Source organism: Cavia porcellus, unplaced genomic scaffold (assembly GCF_034190915.1).
Source record: "Cavia porcellus strain 051 isolate PalLab524CR breed Dunkin Hartley unplaced genomic scaffold, mCavPor4.1 scaffold_11, whole genome shotgun sequence".
Lineage (NCBI taxonomy): Eukaryota > Metazoa > Chordata > Mammalia > Rodentia > Caviidae > Cavia > Cavia porcellus.
Window position 1 is genome coordinate 34,317,021 of NW_026947494.1, and position 15,061 is coordinate 34,332,081.

The 15,061-nt window shown below is 36.8% G+C and overlaps 1 protein-coding gene across 1 annotated transcript in view; it reads right to left on the bottom strand.

The window, feature by feature from the left end:
* Mroh2b (maestro heat like repeat family member 2B) overlaps nt 1-15,061 on the bottom strand; it is a 64,741-nt gene that overhangs the window by 24,495 nt on the left and 25,185 nt on the right. Inside the window, exons 20-24 of the mRNA XM_063257868.1 lie at nt 8,686-8,793; nt 8,013-8,165; nt 5,193-5,219; nt 4,098-4,217; nt 3,838-3,917 (exon numbers count right to left, since the gene is read on the bottom strand). Of these exons, the coding sequence (XP_063113938.1) occupies nt 3,838-3,917; nt 4,098-4,217; nt 5,193-5,219; nt 8,013-8,165; nt 8,686-8,793 (488 nt within the window). The remainder of the gene's footprint in view (nt 1-3,837; nt 3,918-4,097; nt 4,218-5,192; nt 5,220-8,012; nt 8,166-8,685; nt 8,794-15,061) is intronic.

A 15,061-nucleotide genomic window follows, 5' to 3' on the forward strand; every position in this document is an offset into this window, starting at 1 on the left:
TGTGAAACATACTGGATTTTGAAGATATTAAAATAGCTGCAGATAACTTTGGACGTAGTAAAAATCAAACAATACAATAGAATAGAAATCATGAATGAAATAAAGGATTTCAGAATAAGCCCACATAAATGCAAAATTGCTACTGTAATATATCTTACTATCTTTGAAATAACTTTTCCTGCCATCAGATTTAACATAAACAAAGCAAAAGAGAATAAAACTCAACCCGATAAAACAATGGAAATGTTATAGGACTTCATAACAAGACCACAAGGAATCAACAAGGGCTGCAACCCTCAGAAGGAGATCCTCCCTAGAGGCTACACTATGTATCACTATCCTCTGAACCTAGATCAGACCACTGGCCCTTGACCTGCAGCATTAGTGAAACAGCAAAGCACCACAGGCAGCACCTCCACAGCTATCATCACAGCCTGTGTTTTTTGGATAAGCCAGTCATTTATTCAAGTGTGTGTGTGTGTGTGTGTGTGTGTGTGTGTGATTAGTACTTCTTGTTTGCCACCCACAGTGCCACAGGGGTTTGGGTCTGGTTATATATATATATTTTAATGTCTTCTTTGGGGAAATGTTTGCTCATGATCTTTTCCCATTTTAAAAATAAAATTGTAGGGGCTGGGGATTTAGCTCAGCGGCATAAGCGCCTGCCTTGCAAGCAGGCAGTTGTGAGTTCGATCCCCTGGTACCGATAGAAATGAAAAAAAAAAGACAAAAACATTGTATGTTTTCTTGCTACTGAGTTGTATAAATTCTTTATCAATTTTGAATATTAATCTTTTATCAAAAATATAGTTGGCAAATATTTTTCCCAGTCCACAGTTTGTATTTTCATTTTGTTGGATGTTTCTTTGCAGTGCAGAATCTTCTCAGTCTGATTTAGTCTCATTTACTTAGCTTTGTCTTGTTGTCTAAAGATAATCTTTAAACAAATGTTGGGAATTAGATGGAAAAGAATGCAATTAGAGTCTATATTATGATATTTGCAAAACTCAACTCATAATGAATTAAAGATCCAAGTATAAGGGCTAAAACTATTCAACTCTTAGAAGAAAACATAGGAGAAAAGATTCATGGCATTAAATTTGCAAATGTTTTCTTGAAAATACAAGCAACAAAATCAAGAATAGACAAATGAAACTACATCAAAATGTAAAACCTTCTGTACATCAAATACACATACAGAGCCAAAGGAAATCTATAGAATACTTCTTACTTGCCAGCCAGCCTTCCTAGTCTAGTGGCGAATAGAAAAGGATAGCAGGAAATATTTGTAAACTATGTATCTGATAAGGGGTTAGTATTCAGAATATATAAAGAACTCTTATGACTCAGAAAAAACAAACAAACAAAGAAACAAAACACACTTGACATAGCAAATTGAAAAAGGACCAGAGCAGATATTTCTGTAAAGAGGATATGTGAGTGACCAACAAACACATGAAATGAAGTTTAACATCACTAATTACTAGGAAAATGCAAATCAAAATCACAATTAGATGATATCTCCTGCAAATTAGGAAAGCTATTCTAAAAACACCAGAATATAACAAGTTCGGATGAAAATGCAGAGAAATTTGAATTCTAAAGCACAGTTCTTGGCACTATAAAATGATGTCACTGGCACGAAAAACTATATGATGATTCCTCAACAAATAAACTATATAATTGTTGTGTGATCCACAGCTTTAGGTGTATGTCCCCCAAAGTTGAAGTAACTCAAATAGATGTTTATCCAACCATATCCAAAGTAGCATTATTTCCTAGAACTAAAATTCTGAAGTAATCCAAGTGTTCATGGACAGACGAATGGATAAGGTATAGTATATATGAAGTGTGATCTAAAAATACCATGAACATTTAAATTTTAAAAACTTTATTACCGCACAAGACACATTGACATAAATTATCCTCAGAACACTCTCGCTTTCTTTGAACACACTTACTCGCACTTGCCACTTTGGGAAGCAGCTCTGGAAGTCCTCCTTTGTAAATGTCTTTACTTGTACTCTTGTGACTATTCAATGTCCTGAATTGATCTCATTTACTTTTAATGATTATTTCAACTTTAGGGAAAGGTTAGAATTTCCACGCTGACAGATTTGGTGAATAAGGAGAATGGGGACACACTGACATTTCTATAAGCCTGCTTTTTTCACTGGCTAGTACTTGGCAGCAGCATTTACTGTATTTTGCACTTAGTGTTGTGGTTTGGCATATTGTGTCACCCCAAAGCTTTGCCTGCTTTGTCTACTTCCAAGTCTTAGGGTCTTGGGGGCACGATATTCATGAATGGAGTATTCCAGTGGTGAGTTTAGAGCTGAAGTGATATTGGATGGTGAAGTCTGGTGGCAGGAGGTGGGTCGCAGGGGTGGGTCTACCTCCTCCCCTCCTCCCTTGATGCCTCTCTGCTTTTTGTCACTGTGCTGGGAGCTGTTTCTCATCTGTGTTGCCCCTTTGCCATGCTCCCAGCCATTGAGCCAGCTAACTGTGGACTGAAACCTCTACATGCTGTGAGCCAAAGTTAATGTTTTCTTAGTTTTGGGTATTGAATGTTGTGTCTAGTCACAGGATAGGAACTAAGACACTTACTAAAGACAGTCATGAAGGATTTTATCCAAAACTGCTTCAGAAAGTGGTAATGATGCTGGGATAAATGTGTTTTAAGACAGCAGGAGAATTTCAAGGGATATTAACTGCAATGTGTGTTTTATTGTAACACAATTTTAAAATTTAAATATTCACCATAGATTTGGATCACATCTAGTAAATGAAATAAAATATTATTTAGCTTAAAATGATTAACAATCTGGCAGTACAGACAGATCCTAAGCACCTTATTAAGGGAAATAAATCCATCACATAAAGACAAACACCATATGATTTAACTTCTGTTTCTGTTGTTGCTTTTCTCCCCTTTCCTCTTTTCCTTTCCTTTCCTTCCCCTTCCCCTTCCCTTTTCTTTCTTTTCTTTTGAGGGGTTGAAGAGAAAGAGTTGCTGTTCACTGAGCACCGAATTCTAGTTTTATAAGACAAAAAAGCTCTGGAGATTGGACGCAATATGATCTTAACACTACTGAATTGTTACACTTAAAGGTAAGATGATAAATTCTGTGTAGCATATTTTGCCATAATTAAGCAGCAACAAAAATTTAAAAATGTTTGTGAAGAACTGAGAATATTGGATCACATAACATGAAATTAGAAAAAGCAGAGTGAATAATCACATGTAAAATAGGATCTTAACTTTGTAATAAAAATGGGGTAAGAAATAAACACTTGAGAGAAAATGTCAAAATGTTAATAATAGGGTGGCTATAGATGTCTATTACTAAATATTTATTTAAATATTTAAATATATTAAATTTTTAAATAGTTTCCAAATTTAAACAGTAAAATTGTATTTATTTTACTTCAGTGGGAAATCTGATATAAAAAGGTGCTTGAAATTATTTCCTTCAGGTTTACTGTTGCTAACCAACTAGACAGTGATTAGGGTTTTTGTGTTTTTACTAGGAAGATTAAATTTTGCTTGCAGGCAAAGATCTCAAATGAGATTTTCTTTTGGCATGACAATTTCAGGCTCATTTATCCATAAATCTGAGTCTGCTGAACAGCTCTTTGTCGTGCTCAGTCATCAAATGATTGGCTTCTCAGGCAGCGTGCTAAATGAAAGGAGACCATTCTCTTATTTGAAAATAATGGATTGTGCTCACTTTGGGGTGTACTGAAGACCACATTGATCCAATAGATTTGTCCGTTGACCAGGGGGAGGAGGAGGGAGAGCAAACACTTTTTTAATTAGAATAACAATTTCTCTACCTTAGGTATCTGATGGCGATCAAGGCTTTCCACCGAACAGGGCTAGCTAAGGAATCCAGGGGCTCATCCCGTATGAAGTCCTGCAACACAGGAAAGTGCAATGCTTTAAAAGGCCTTAGGGGAGTTCCTAGATGCAGCTCCAACTTCAGGTAGCCTAGGTTCAGAAAGACAGCAGACATCTGTTATGTGCCACTGAGGAGGTTTTCTGATTTGTAAGTGGGATAACTGGGGCCCTCCTCCCTCTTTCTCCACATACTCACCAGCATTTGGCTGATCAGCATCTCCTTATAGGAAAACTGGAAGCCCTGATCCTCAGCATCTTGGATCGCAATGCCAATCTCAGTGATGCTTCTGGTGAAGCTCATCTGCAGATCCATATCCTGAAGTGAAATGGCTCTCAGTCCAAGCTAAGAGCCTAGGCACCATGGCAGGGTCTATCAGCATGCAACCTAATTTTGAAATGAATCTTGCTCCCTTTCGTCTCCACCCTAATCTAGGTTATAAATTGTGAGGAAGTTGAGAAGCAAAGATTACCCCTCCTTCTCCCACCCTGATCATAGACTGAAGTTTCTCTAGAGCACTGACTTTCAAGTCTCTGACTATAAACCCACAGCAGAAAACAGTTCACATTTTCATCCAGGATTTACTTGGCCCAAATATGTCTAATACATAACCCAATGAAAAGATATTTACTATTGCTATATGTTATATGGTTTTCTTTTTTGGTAAGGGTTTTATTATTTTTTATTTTGCGAAAAAATAAAACAAAATTTCATAACAAAATACAAGAATAAGCATAATCAATACACTGTGTATCATTTTCAAATTAGTTACTCAAGCGTACAGAATGTAGACCAAAAAATTCTCTTACAAAGAAGAAACAAACAGATTATAACACAAATCTTTCTATTCTCCCTTTAATTTTTTTTTAAATTGAAATGTTTTTGGTCTTTGTGGCCTGTTAATTTGTGCCCTGTTAATTTGATCTCATAGTCCACTGGTGGGACCTATCCTACAATTTGAAAGACACTGCTGTGGTTTATGGCTCATGTTGTAAACTGCCTGCAACTACAGCAGAGTTCCTTGTTTTCTGTCTTTGATTGGGCTCATGAATCCTGGCTTCAGAATCAGAGTAATTAGTTGACCCTTTGCATTGGAATCAAATCAGGAGGACATTTACATTTGAGATATTTTAAATGAGCATGATTTAACATCTATCTATCTATCTATCTATCTATCATCTATCTATCGTTATCTTTCTACCATCTGCCTATAATCCATCTATTACCTGTGTATCTATCTATCTATCTATCTATCTATTTATCTATCTCTATCATTTAGTTACCATTTCATACCTTATTCACCACAGACATGCCCAGAACCTGGAAAGTAAAAGCAAAAGCAGGTACTCAGTTAACAGCAGTAGTAGGATTCCTGCTCCAAGGACCCACCCATCATCTGTGAAGGAAAGAAGTGAGAGGTGTGGGTGCTATTTATTTTCTCTCTTTCTTTCTTTTGAAAAGTGAGAGTTTGCTGCTCACCTCCCTGGTAAGCAGCCATGGCTCAAGCAAGTTGTGGCCGCCCCAGGGAGAGAACCAGCCAGCGTCTCCTGAGATCTGTGCCATGTTGGAGTTTAGAGTGCTGGGAAACAAAGCAACCTGCTTGCCTCCCTGGTAAGCAGCCATGAGCCTACCGGTGTGGGGGCTGAGAATCAAACATCCCATCTTCCCCCTTAGCAAGTGGGAGCCAGAGGTCTCAGCATCTCTTGGGAGGATGATCATATGCAGTATGGCAAATATGGAAGATTTTCTTCTACCACCTCTTTGAAGGCAAATATTGTTATTACTGTTTAGTTTTGTTCTGATTAATTGTATTGCTCTATTCAATATTCTGTTTTGATAAGTTCTATAATGTTCTGCATTTGGTTTGATTTTGCATTTGGTTTGTCTGATTGAAAGAACGACTATTGTGAAGATAATGAGATATACTATGGTACCTATTACTGTTATCCTGGTAACCTGCTGTGAAGCTGTGTACCAATTTCACTGCATTGTCTCAATTGGCTTTGTTCTGTTGTATTTTACTACCTTCAAAATTAAAATATTTTTTAAAAAGTGAGAGTTTATACACCAGCATGTAAGTCAAGAGTGAGTTACAGAAGCCAGGATCAGGGTGACAAACCTTTGGTCACCAGGATTCACAATCAGCTTAAAGGGACTCTTAATGGATTTTGGAGGGGAAAAAGGATAAAAGCTCTCAGAAGTGAAAGCAATGAAAAGTTACAATGTGCAATCACCCGTCAAGTGACTCAGGAACTATGAGTGCAGTCAAATTTGCTATAATACTTGTGTTGAAAATGCAAACTTGCCCAATGAGAATAATACATGGGGAATACTTACAGCATGTGCTAATTCTGTATTTATGTTCAGGTTTGCCTGTAAAAGGCACACAGTTGAACTGAACTGGGAAGAATACACAAAACTGAGTTGCACACACCCCCCTCCACATCTACCTGCTACCTTGGCTTACCCCATGCTGTGAGCCACTTCTGATGTTGTGGCTTTATGTTGGACTTTGGAAAACCCTTTTCTCTCCATTGAGACATAATGCACAATATGTTTCAAGGTAAAGGGTCATTTTTTGGGTATTAGATATTTTTATGTTAAAATTAACTCATCTTTTTAAATGTGTCTTTAGACAGGGTCTCACTATGTAGCCAAGGCTGGCCTTGAACTAAATCTCCTGCTTCAGCTTCCCAAGTGCTGAGATTATAGGCATCACCACTCTGCCTGGTCAAGAGTATAGAATTGTCTATCACCCTTCTTTTATTTCTATAGCAAGTTTCCTCAAGGATTGACTACCATAAAACATCTTTTATTATGTTTTTGATTTTCATTATTGCTTATTACATTTGGAAGCATCAGAATCAGCTTGTGAGGAACGTGTTGAAAATACAGATTCAGTGATTCAATCCCTAAAGACTGACTTATTAGGCATTTCTATTTTTAACAGGCTGTTCAGGCAGTTTTCATGCAGCTGAAGTCTGAGAATCACTGCCCTAAACCTCTAATTTATGTGTGCTTATATCAAAGAATTATGAGTTCCCTGTGAGTTTGTTCTTATTGTAAACACATGAGAATAAATGTCAAGAGTGCATATGGCTCAAACATGTGGTTTGTGGAGAAAACAAAAGAGGAGACAGGGGAGCTTCAGGTGCAGATGCTAACATTGCAGTGCAGGCCGTCTAAGGGGAGAAGTAGATGTACACATAATCAATGAAAGCTCCTCACACCTGCATGCAGATAAGAAGTGCTTATAAACCTTTTAAGTGTACAGATTTACGGATCTCTCCCAGGACCTACTTACTTAGTTTTTCTGGAAAATCACTCTGGGAAGCTATATTTTTAACTTCATCCTTAAGTGAGTTCTACACAGTGCTTGTGAGGAAAGCAAAGTTGTTCTGAGTGTACTGTATGTATAAAGCAGCCTATTAAAGAAAGAAAGTGCTCTGAAGGACAGAAATGGCCGGATGAATTCCAGTTTAGTTCTGTGTCTCTGAAGCCAGAATATTTTTGTTTGGCAGGTACCAAGGAGGTCAGGGTGACTGAGATGTAAGTGCAAGGGCAAAATATTACAAGATGAGGTAATTTTAATGGTCTGATAAACGACATGTTTTATTTACTTAAAAACACATAAGATGCCACTTAATTATATGTGGCACACTGTCCTGGTGGTTTATAAATATCAGCCTAGAGGAGGTTAAACAGCTACTACTGAGTAGCACTTCTGAAACTCTACAGAGAAGTAGGGCAAGAGTAATTCTTTTAAGTTCAAACAAGGCTGAGAATACCATGGATACAACTGATCTGGGATGGCATCACAGGAGAGTTGGGATATGAATTTCCCAAGGCCTTAGGAAGGAAAGAAATCACTTGTCCTTTTTCATAGTAAATATTTCTGTTTGCATGCATTCTCATTTTCCAAACACACCAGGTCCTATAAATCTGCCTAATCTCCTTCTCCCTCTTCCTCTCCTTCTCCCTTCCCTTTCTCTTTCCCTCCCCCTTTCTCTCTTTCTTTACTATGGTCATTGAGTTCAAGGATGCTGAGACTTGACGCTCGCAAGGTTTGGGAATCCCCTCTTGGAAACTGAGTCACCCTGTGAGGGTTGTCACCTGTGAGCACTGGCCATAAAGATGCAGGACTTGGGCCATGATGTCTTGATGAATCTTGGTGAGAAGTTGCCTCTTGGGAGCATGGAGGGCCACAGCACCGTAGATCACTATGACATCAGTCTTGGTTAGGTTCTTTTTCCCAGAAAAGATGCTCTAAAGGCCAGGAGAGGGAGACAAAAATAATGTAACTTAAGGATTTCCTTTTTCCTCTTTCATATTTTTTTTTCCTAATCCTGTGGCTTCCTATAGGATTTAAGAATTTGGACTGGGATGATTAAATTGATTTTAAAATTACATATGCTCTTAATTACACCAACATGAACAGCCAGGACCATCAGAAGTCACCAGAGGGGCTAACAGAGGTAACTACAGAAGGCTTTTAAAATTCTTATTGGATCACTCCTCTAGGGCAGGCAGAAGGAAAGCTATGAGTCCTGAATAGTTGGTGACAAGAAAAATACAGGCACACTTGGGGTTCATTAGGACCTTCCAGGTGAGTACCACTGAGCGGACTACTCACAGCCTATAGGGCCTAGGCTTGAACCATTCTGACATGGAATAGAGACCTGATGTTATAGGAGTGAAATAGCATAGGAAAAGGACATTCACTGAAGAAATTGCATTGTGTGTCCATGTACTGACCAAGAACTTTAAAGAAGATGATTCTTTGTACCTTACATCGATTCATAAAAAACTTTTCTTCATCTTGAAATGTTTTAAGAACTTTTAGAACAGTATCCAAGTGGTTCTCAGCACAACATCCTAAAATAGATGCTGTTCCCTGAAATCAGAGGAAGCATGAGATTTTGAATTTAACCAGGTATTCAATCAACATATATTTGCTGAGCACCTGTCATGTACCAAGGACTCTTCTAGGTAATGGGGATGCAGTGTTGAACAAAGCACATTAAACTCCTTGACCTTGTGGAGTATGCGTCCAGGGGAACTGACCAGGAAGCACCGGGAAAGTGCAACAGGTAAACATGTAATTTCAATAGATGTGTTAATATATAGTATGCCAGGTGGTAATAGGTGCTACAGAGATTTAAAAAAAAAAACAACCCTGAGAATAAGGAATGACTGGTGAGGGTTTGAGGAAGTGTGAAATGGAAATAGGATCCCCAGAGATGCATTCATGAATAGGATAACACAGAGCAGAGCCTTGAAATAAGTGAGAGATGGTGAAAAGAATTTCAAATGGAAAACACGATGGTCATGAGGTCCACTGAGGAGGACCAAGCCAGTAATTGGAGAGGAAGTCAGTGCAAGAGGTGGTTAAAGACAGGAGTTAGAGATGAGTTTTAGTCAAGCATTTGAATTTGTAATCTTAGATGGGAAGTCAGTGTAGGTTTGAGTTGACTGATATTTTTATCTTATGCATTCTTTATAATGAAGTTTTATTTTTTCCTGACAAATGAGTGCATAAAGATTTATAGGTATAATGTGAGCTTTCAATACATGTATACATTATGGGATGATTGAATCAGATTGATTATCCTATTCACTATCTTAAATTTCATTAGTTTCTTTATGAAGAGAATATTTAAAAACTCATTCTTCCTAGGTGTTTTGAAGTATAGTCATTATTAGCTATACAGACTGATTTTTTAAAGGATCACGGCGCTACTGAAATGTTATTGTATATTATGTAGTTGAGAATCTTGAGAGCTGGTAGCTCTTGTTTTGTGCTCTGAGGTTATATTAGTACCTGCCCACACTTTTCCCTACCCAGCTCTCTTGTCCAGCGCTGAATTCACCACAGTATTTTTGCTGTGATTTGTATTACGTATCATTTGATTGTAGTTTGTTCATGAATGCTTTTATATTTTATTTGGTTGCATAATCCTACTAGAGATATCATAAGGATTCATAGATTAGACTGCTGCCACCAATGTCCCAAACAGCACTGCTCTTAGTTCACAAGTAGCATGTTACAATTCTTCTTGTGATTTAAAGAATATCTCCCCAAAATCTCATGTGTTCAAAGGTGGGGGTGTTGAAGAAAGATGATTGCATCATGGGAGCACTGCACTCACACCAGTGAATTAATCTATTGATGAATTAGTAGATGAATCATGGATGAATTTATAGCTGTTAGAAGAGGGGGCTCAGATGGAAGGAGTAGGTCATTGGGAGTGTGACCCAGAAGTAATAATGTCAGCCTCTCTTGCTGGCTGGCAAAGATTGAATACCTTTCTTCCAATGTCCTTGTCATTATTTCCTTGGATCCAACAAATCATAGACTGAACCCTCTGAAACAATGAACTAAAATGAACTTCCCTTCTTTAAATTGCAGGTGTTGGTTATTTTGTTCCAGTGATACTAAGTTACTAACATGCTCCCATCACCAGAAGATGTTTGGAGCAACTCTTTGAATCCCCACTATCTGAAATCTCTATGCCACTTAGCTATGTCCTAAAATATAAATGTTCTAATTTTTTTATTCCATTTGTACTCTTATCCCATAATTTTCTGTGTTTATTACTCTTTCAACTCATCTTCTTAATTTATCTCTCCCCATCTTTTGTATTTTATGATGTATGTGTCCTGTTGTCCTACTGTCATTTAATTCTGGCAAAATGTATGGGTTGAATCCACTTTACCTAGAGCCTGATGTATTGGGTGCTGCCAGAAAGCAAGGGATGCCTCTGAGGAAACCAGCACCAGTTTCTGGTTTTAACTTCAACTGGACCCTCAGATTGACACAGATCTCTCATTACTTCTACTTCATCAGTCTTTTCTCCCTAGAAAAGATCTTCTAAGCTACACAGTTTCAAGCTAAAGTCTTGCCCTTATCTGGAACCACTCACCATGGACTGTACAGGAACACAACCAATAAGCCAAATTCTATTTTGCCTCATTTTACCTTGGTGGGACCTGAGCAGTATAGGTAGTGGGTTGTGGAGCCAAGACTCAAATCTAGCTATTCTGATGCTAGAGTTGAACTCCAGCATTATGTAATGAACAGAGTCATGCTTAGGATTTTGAAAATCAGTTAGTCTCAATGAGAATGACAAAGTATATGTCAACACTTTATTCATATGAGGTGGAATCCTAAGTAACTCAGTCTTGCAGGACACTCAAGATTGTGAGGTTACATAAATCAAGTATCTGAGAAGCTCAGAGGGATGCCAAGATTTGTCTCTGTGAAACTTCCAAACATTAAATGAAAGCTTTCATAGGCACTTGTATCTAAAACAAATTTACTTTGTTTCCTAGCTATAGCAGAACAATAAAGGCTACTAAGATGAGGAAATGGCATTAGATATGATATTAAGAGCAATAAAGGGTTAGAATATATGCAGAGGACAAAAAGAAGCATTAGTAACACAGAAGCAGTTTCAGAATTTAAGTCTAGTCATTCCTTCTACTGAATGTGGGAGAAAGAATCCTGAACATTGCAGAATTTCTGAAGAGAAATATAACATACTATAAGATTTTATTTAAAAGTCTAGTGTTCTTCTTGAACTTGGGGGGAATTTTTTGGCTTCTTTAATTTTAATACAGCCCTCTTTTTTGTATAGTTACATACACTCTGCAGCCCATATTTGATAGGGAATGGGTAAATGCTTCACAAAAGCACTCTCTACAAGTTGAAAATTTAATGGTATTTAAAGTTTTTCTCATCTTGTAAATTCATTGAGCTTGATAGGCATGATTATCCTCTAAATTATGAAGCCAACATGAAAATATATCAAAGATGATTTTATTAAATGAAAAAGTTTGAAATTTGTCTTTCAATATTTTCAAACTTTTGTTAAAATTAGATACTTATAATAGCTCTGGAAATATTAGCCAGAGTAATTAGATAAGTGTCTTGGCTATGCTAATCTTGTTGCTGAAATAAGATACCCAACATACAAAATTAGGGAAGGAAAGGTTTATTTAGCTCACAGTTTTTGGAGGTTTCAGTGCATAATCAGCTGGCTCCAAGGTGGGGTGTTATGGCACAGAGCAACTGTTCATGGTGACAAAAGACAGCAAAGCAACAAGAGCAAAGAGGGAGAAGCATACAGAGAAGACTTGTTCTGTTCCTTACATTGTATGTAGGCCACACCCACCTGGCCACACTCATATTCCCAGCACTGGAACATGAATCATTCACAAACTCTAGAACCCTGCCTGCACCCAGGATTGCAGGAAGCTTTGGGGGGATATCTAGATACAAGCCATAGCAATAAGAGAATAAAAGGAACTAAAATAGGAAAGGAAGGAGATAAATTATTGTTGTTCATAGATAGCATGATGCTCTACATAGAAGACTCCATTAAAAGGCTTGTAGAATTAATAACCAAATTCAGTTATGTAGCTGATTACAAAGTACCATAATAAATCAACAGCATTTGTTGATTGTATACAAACAACAAACTCATTGAAAAATTAGGGAAAACAACACCCTTCACAATAGAATCTAAAAAATGTACATATTTAGGAATCATTCTAATAATGGAAGTAAAATATCTATATATTAAAATTAAAGTACTCTGGAAAAGGAGATCAAACAGGATATCAGAAAATGGAAAGACATCCCACGCTCTTGGTTAGGAGTGATCAACAGTGAAAATGGCCTTTCTCCCAAAATTGTTTTACAGATTTAATACAATCCCATCAAAATACCATTAGCATACTTCACATAATTAGAGAAAATATTCCTAAAATTCATTTAGAAACAGAAGTGACCTAGAATAACAAAAGCAATTCTGAGCAACAAAGACAAGGCAGGAGTTGTCACAATCTCTGACTTGAGATTACACTACAAAACTACTGTGATAAAATCAGCATGGTACTAGCAAAAAAGCAGACCTGAGGGCGCACTGGGACAGATTAGAAGATGCAGACACACTATAAACACTAAACCACTTAATAATAATAATTATTATTATTATTATTTTAATTTTAAAAACAAAAAAGAAAAACAATGTTACAGAATTTCAAAACAACATAATAAGAGATAAACACTAGTTAATATATTTTGTATTATTATCCTCAACTAGTTCAGACTACAAGATACAAGCATGAAAAAAATGATCAATTAATCAATGAAAACACAAACTGTTCTTTTTGATGCATTGAGATCAATACCATAGTTATCTATTGTAGGGAGCCATTTAAGCTGGAGCAAGCAAGCCCAGAAAAAACAGAGACCAAAACAAGTTATGTAAACAAATTGTTCCAGCACCAAGAAGGTTAGGGGCCCAGGCCTGCCAGGCAAACAAGTTGTTAGGCAGTGGACTTGAAATTGACATTCACTTTTGGAGGGTATAAATAAATATGCTGCATTGGTTGAGCAGTACCTTTCCTTCCATCAGGAGGATAAGGGCTCCATCTGACCCCAGCTTTATCTTTTCTTTATTTTTCTCATCCTCTTGCCAGTCCTTAACCCCAAGAAACTTAGAAGCTTCATTGAGTCACAGCAATCTATCATATATATGATATAACCTTTTATATATTATCTATGTATCTATCTACAATCTTTTCCCTTCTTTGTTTTCTCCTTTCCCCTACCCTGCTTATTCTTTGCTTTTGATCTGTTTCTTTCTCTTTCCCTTTTACAGTATCTATTGTACATCAGCCACTTTACTTTTAACAAAGGGGCCAGGTATGTCCACTGGAAGAAAAATAGATTCTTTAATAAACAGTGCTGGAAAAACTGGCTCTTTATATGTTGAACACTAAAATTAGACCTATGTCTTTCACCATGCACTAAACTAAAGTCAAAATGGATCAGAGATCTAAATATTAAAACAGAAACACTCAATCTACTAGAAAAGAAAATAGGTAGAAGTCTTGAAGATATAGGAGTAGGCATATACTTCATGAACTAAAGCCAAACAGCATGAGAAACACTTCTCAGAATCAACAACTGGAATCTCATCTTACTAAAAATCTTTTGCAAATCAAAAGAAAGCACAAACAAGTGAAGTCAACCATCAGAGTGGGAAAAATTTTTAGTCTATTGTCCCTCAGACAAAGGAGTTCTGGGTAGAACATATAAAGAACTGAAAAAAATCAGACCCAAATTAAAGACTCAGTCAAGAAATGAGCATCCGAAATAAATGCTCACTTCTCAGATAAATACAGATGGTAAATAAATACATGAAAAAATGTTTAACATCATTGGTCATTTGAGAAAAGCAAATAAAAACACCACTGAGATTCCATCTCTCCCTAATAAGAATGTTTATCATTAAGAAGTCAACCAAAAACCAATGTTTGAGTGGCTGTGGAGAAAAAGAAACCCTTCTCCACTGTTGGTAGGAGTGTAGACTGCTGCAACCACTGTGAAAATCTGTTTAGAGATCCCCAAAAATCTAGGAGTAGAGATCATATTTGATCCAGCTATTCCCCTTCTTGGATAAGTCTTCCCAGAAGAGTTAGAAGCATCTTACCAGAGTGATATATGTGCACCCTTTTTTGTAGTAGCACAATTTGTAATAACCAAATCCTGGAAACAGCTCAAATTCACAGCAATTGAGGAATAGATAAAAGTTGTGGCATTTTGATACAATGGTGTACTACTCAGCCATAAAGGAGGACAAACTTGAGACTTTTGTAGGTAAATGGATGCAACTTGAGATCATACTCATAAGTGAAATGAATCAGACTCACATGTGTAAATGTAGTATTGTCTTTCTGGTGTGAAATGGTAAGAATCAATAAGGTCTAAAATGTACAACAGATACTGTGAAATGGGAAAAATTTGTTCAAAAGGAAAAAGGAACTAGGATACGGGAAAGTGGAAAGGACGGAAGAGACCAGGGGAAAAATGCAGGCAGTAATACTATTAGTGTCTCTTATTTCACTGAAAAGGAAGATTTGTGCTAACATTGATTGGACACATTTTTATGCCCCTATTTTAAAGATAAAACTATGCCAAGTATTAACTATTATTGTTCTATTATTTTGTTATGAACTTTTTAAGCTTTCTTCTATAAATTAAAAAATGAAATACCGATATTATGATAAGGGAATTTCATTTAAAAAATTGTTGGCCTATTCTGAATGTATTAATGGGTAATTCTGGCTTGGTAAGATTGTCATGGGTTTCA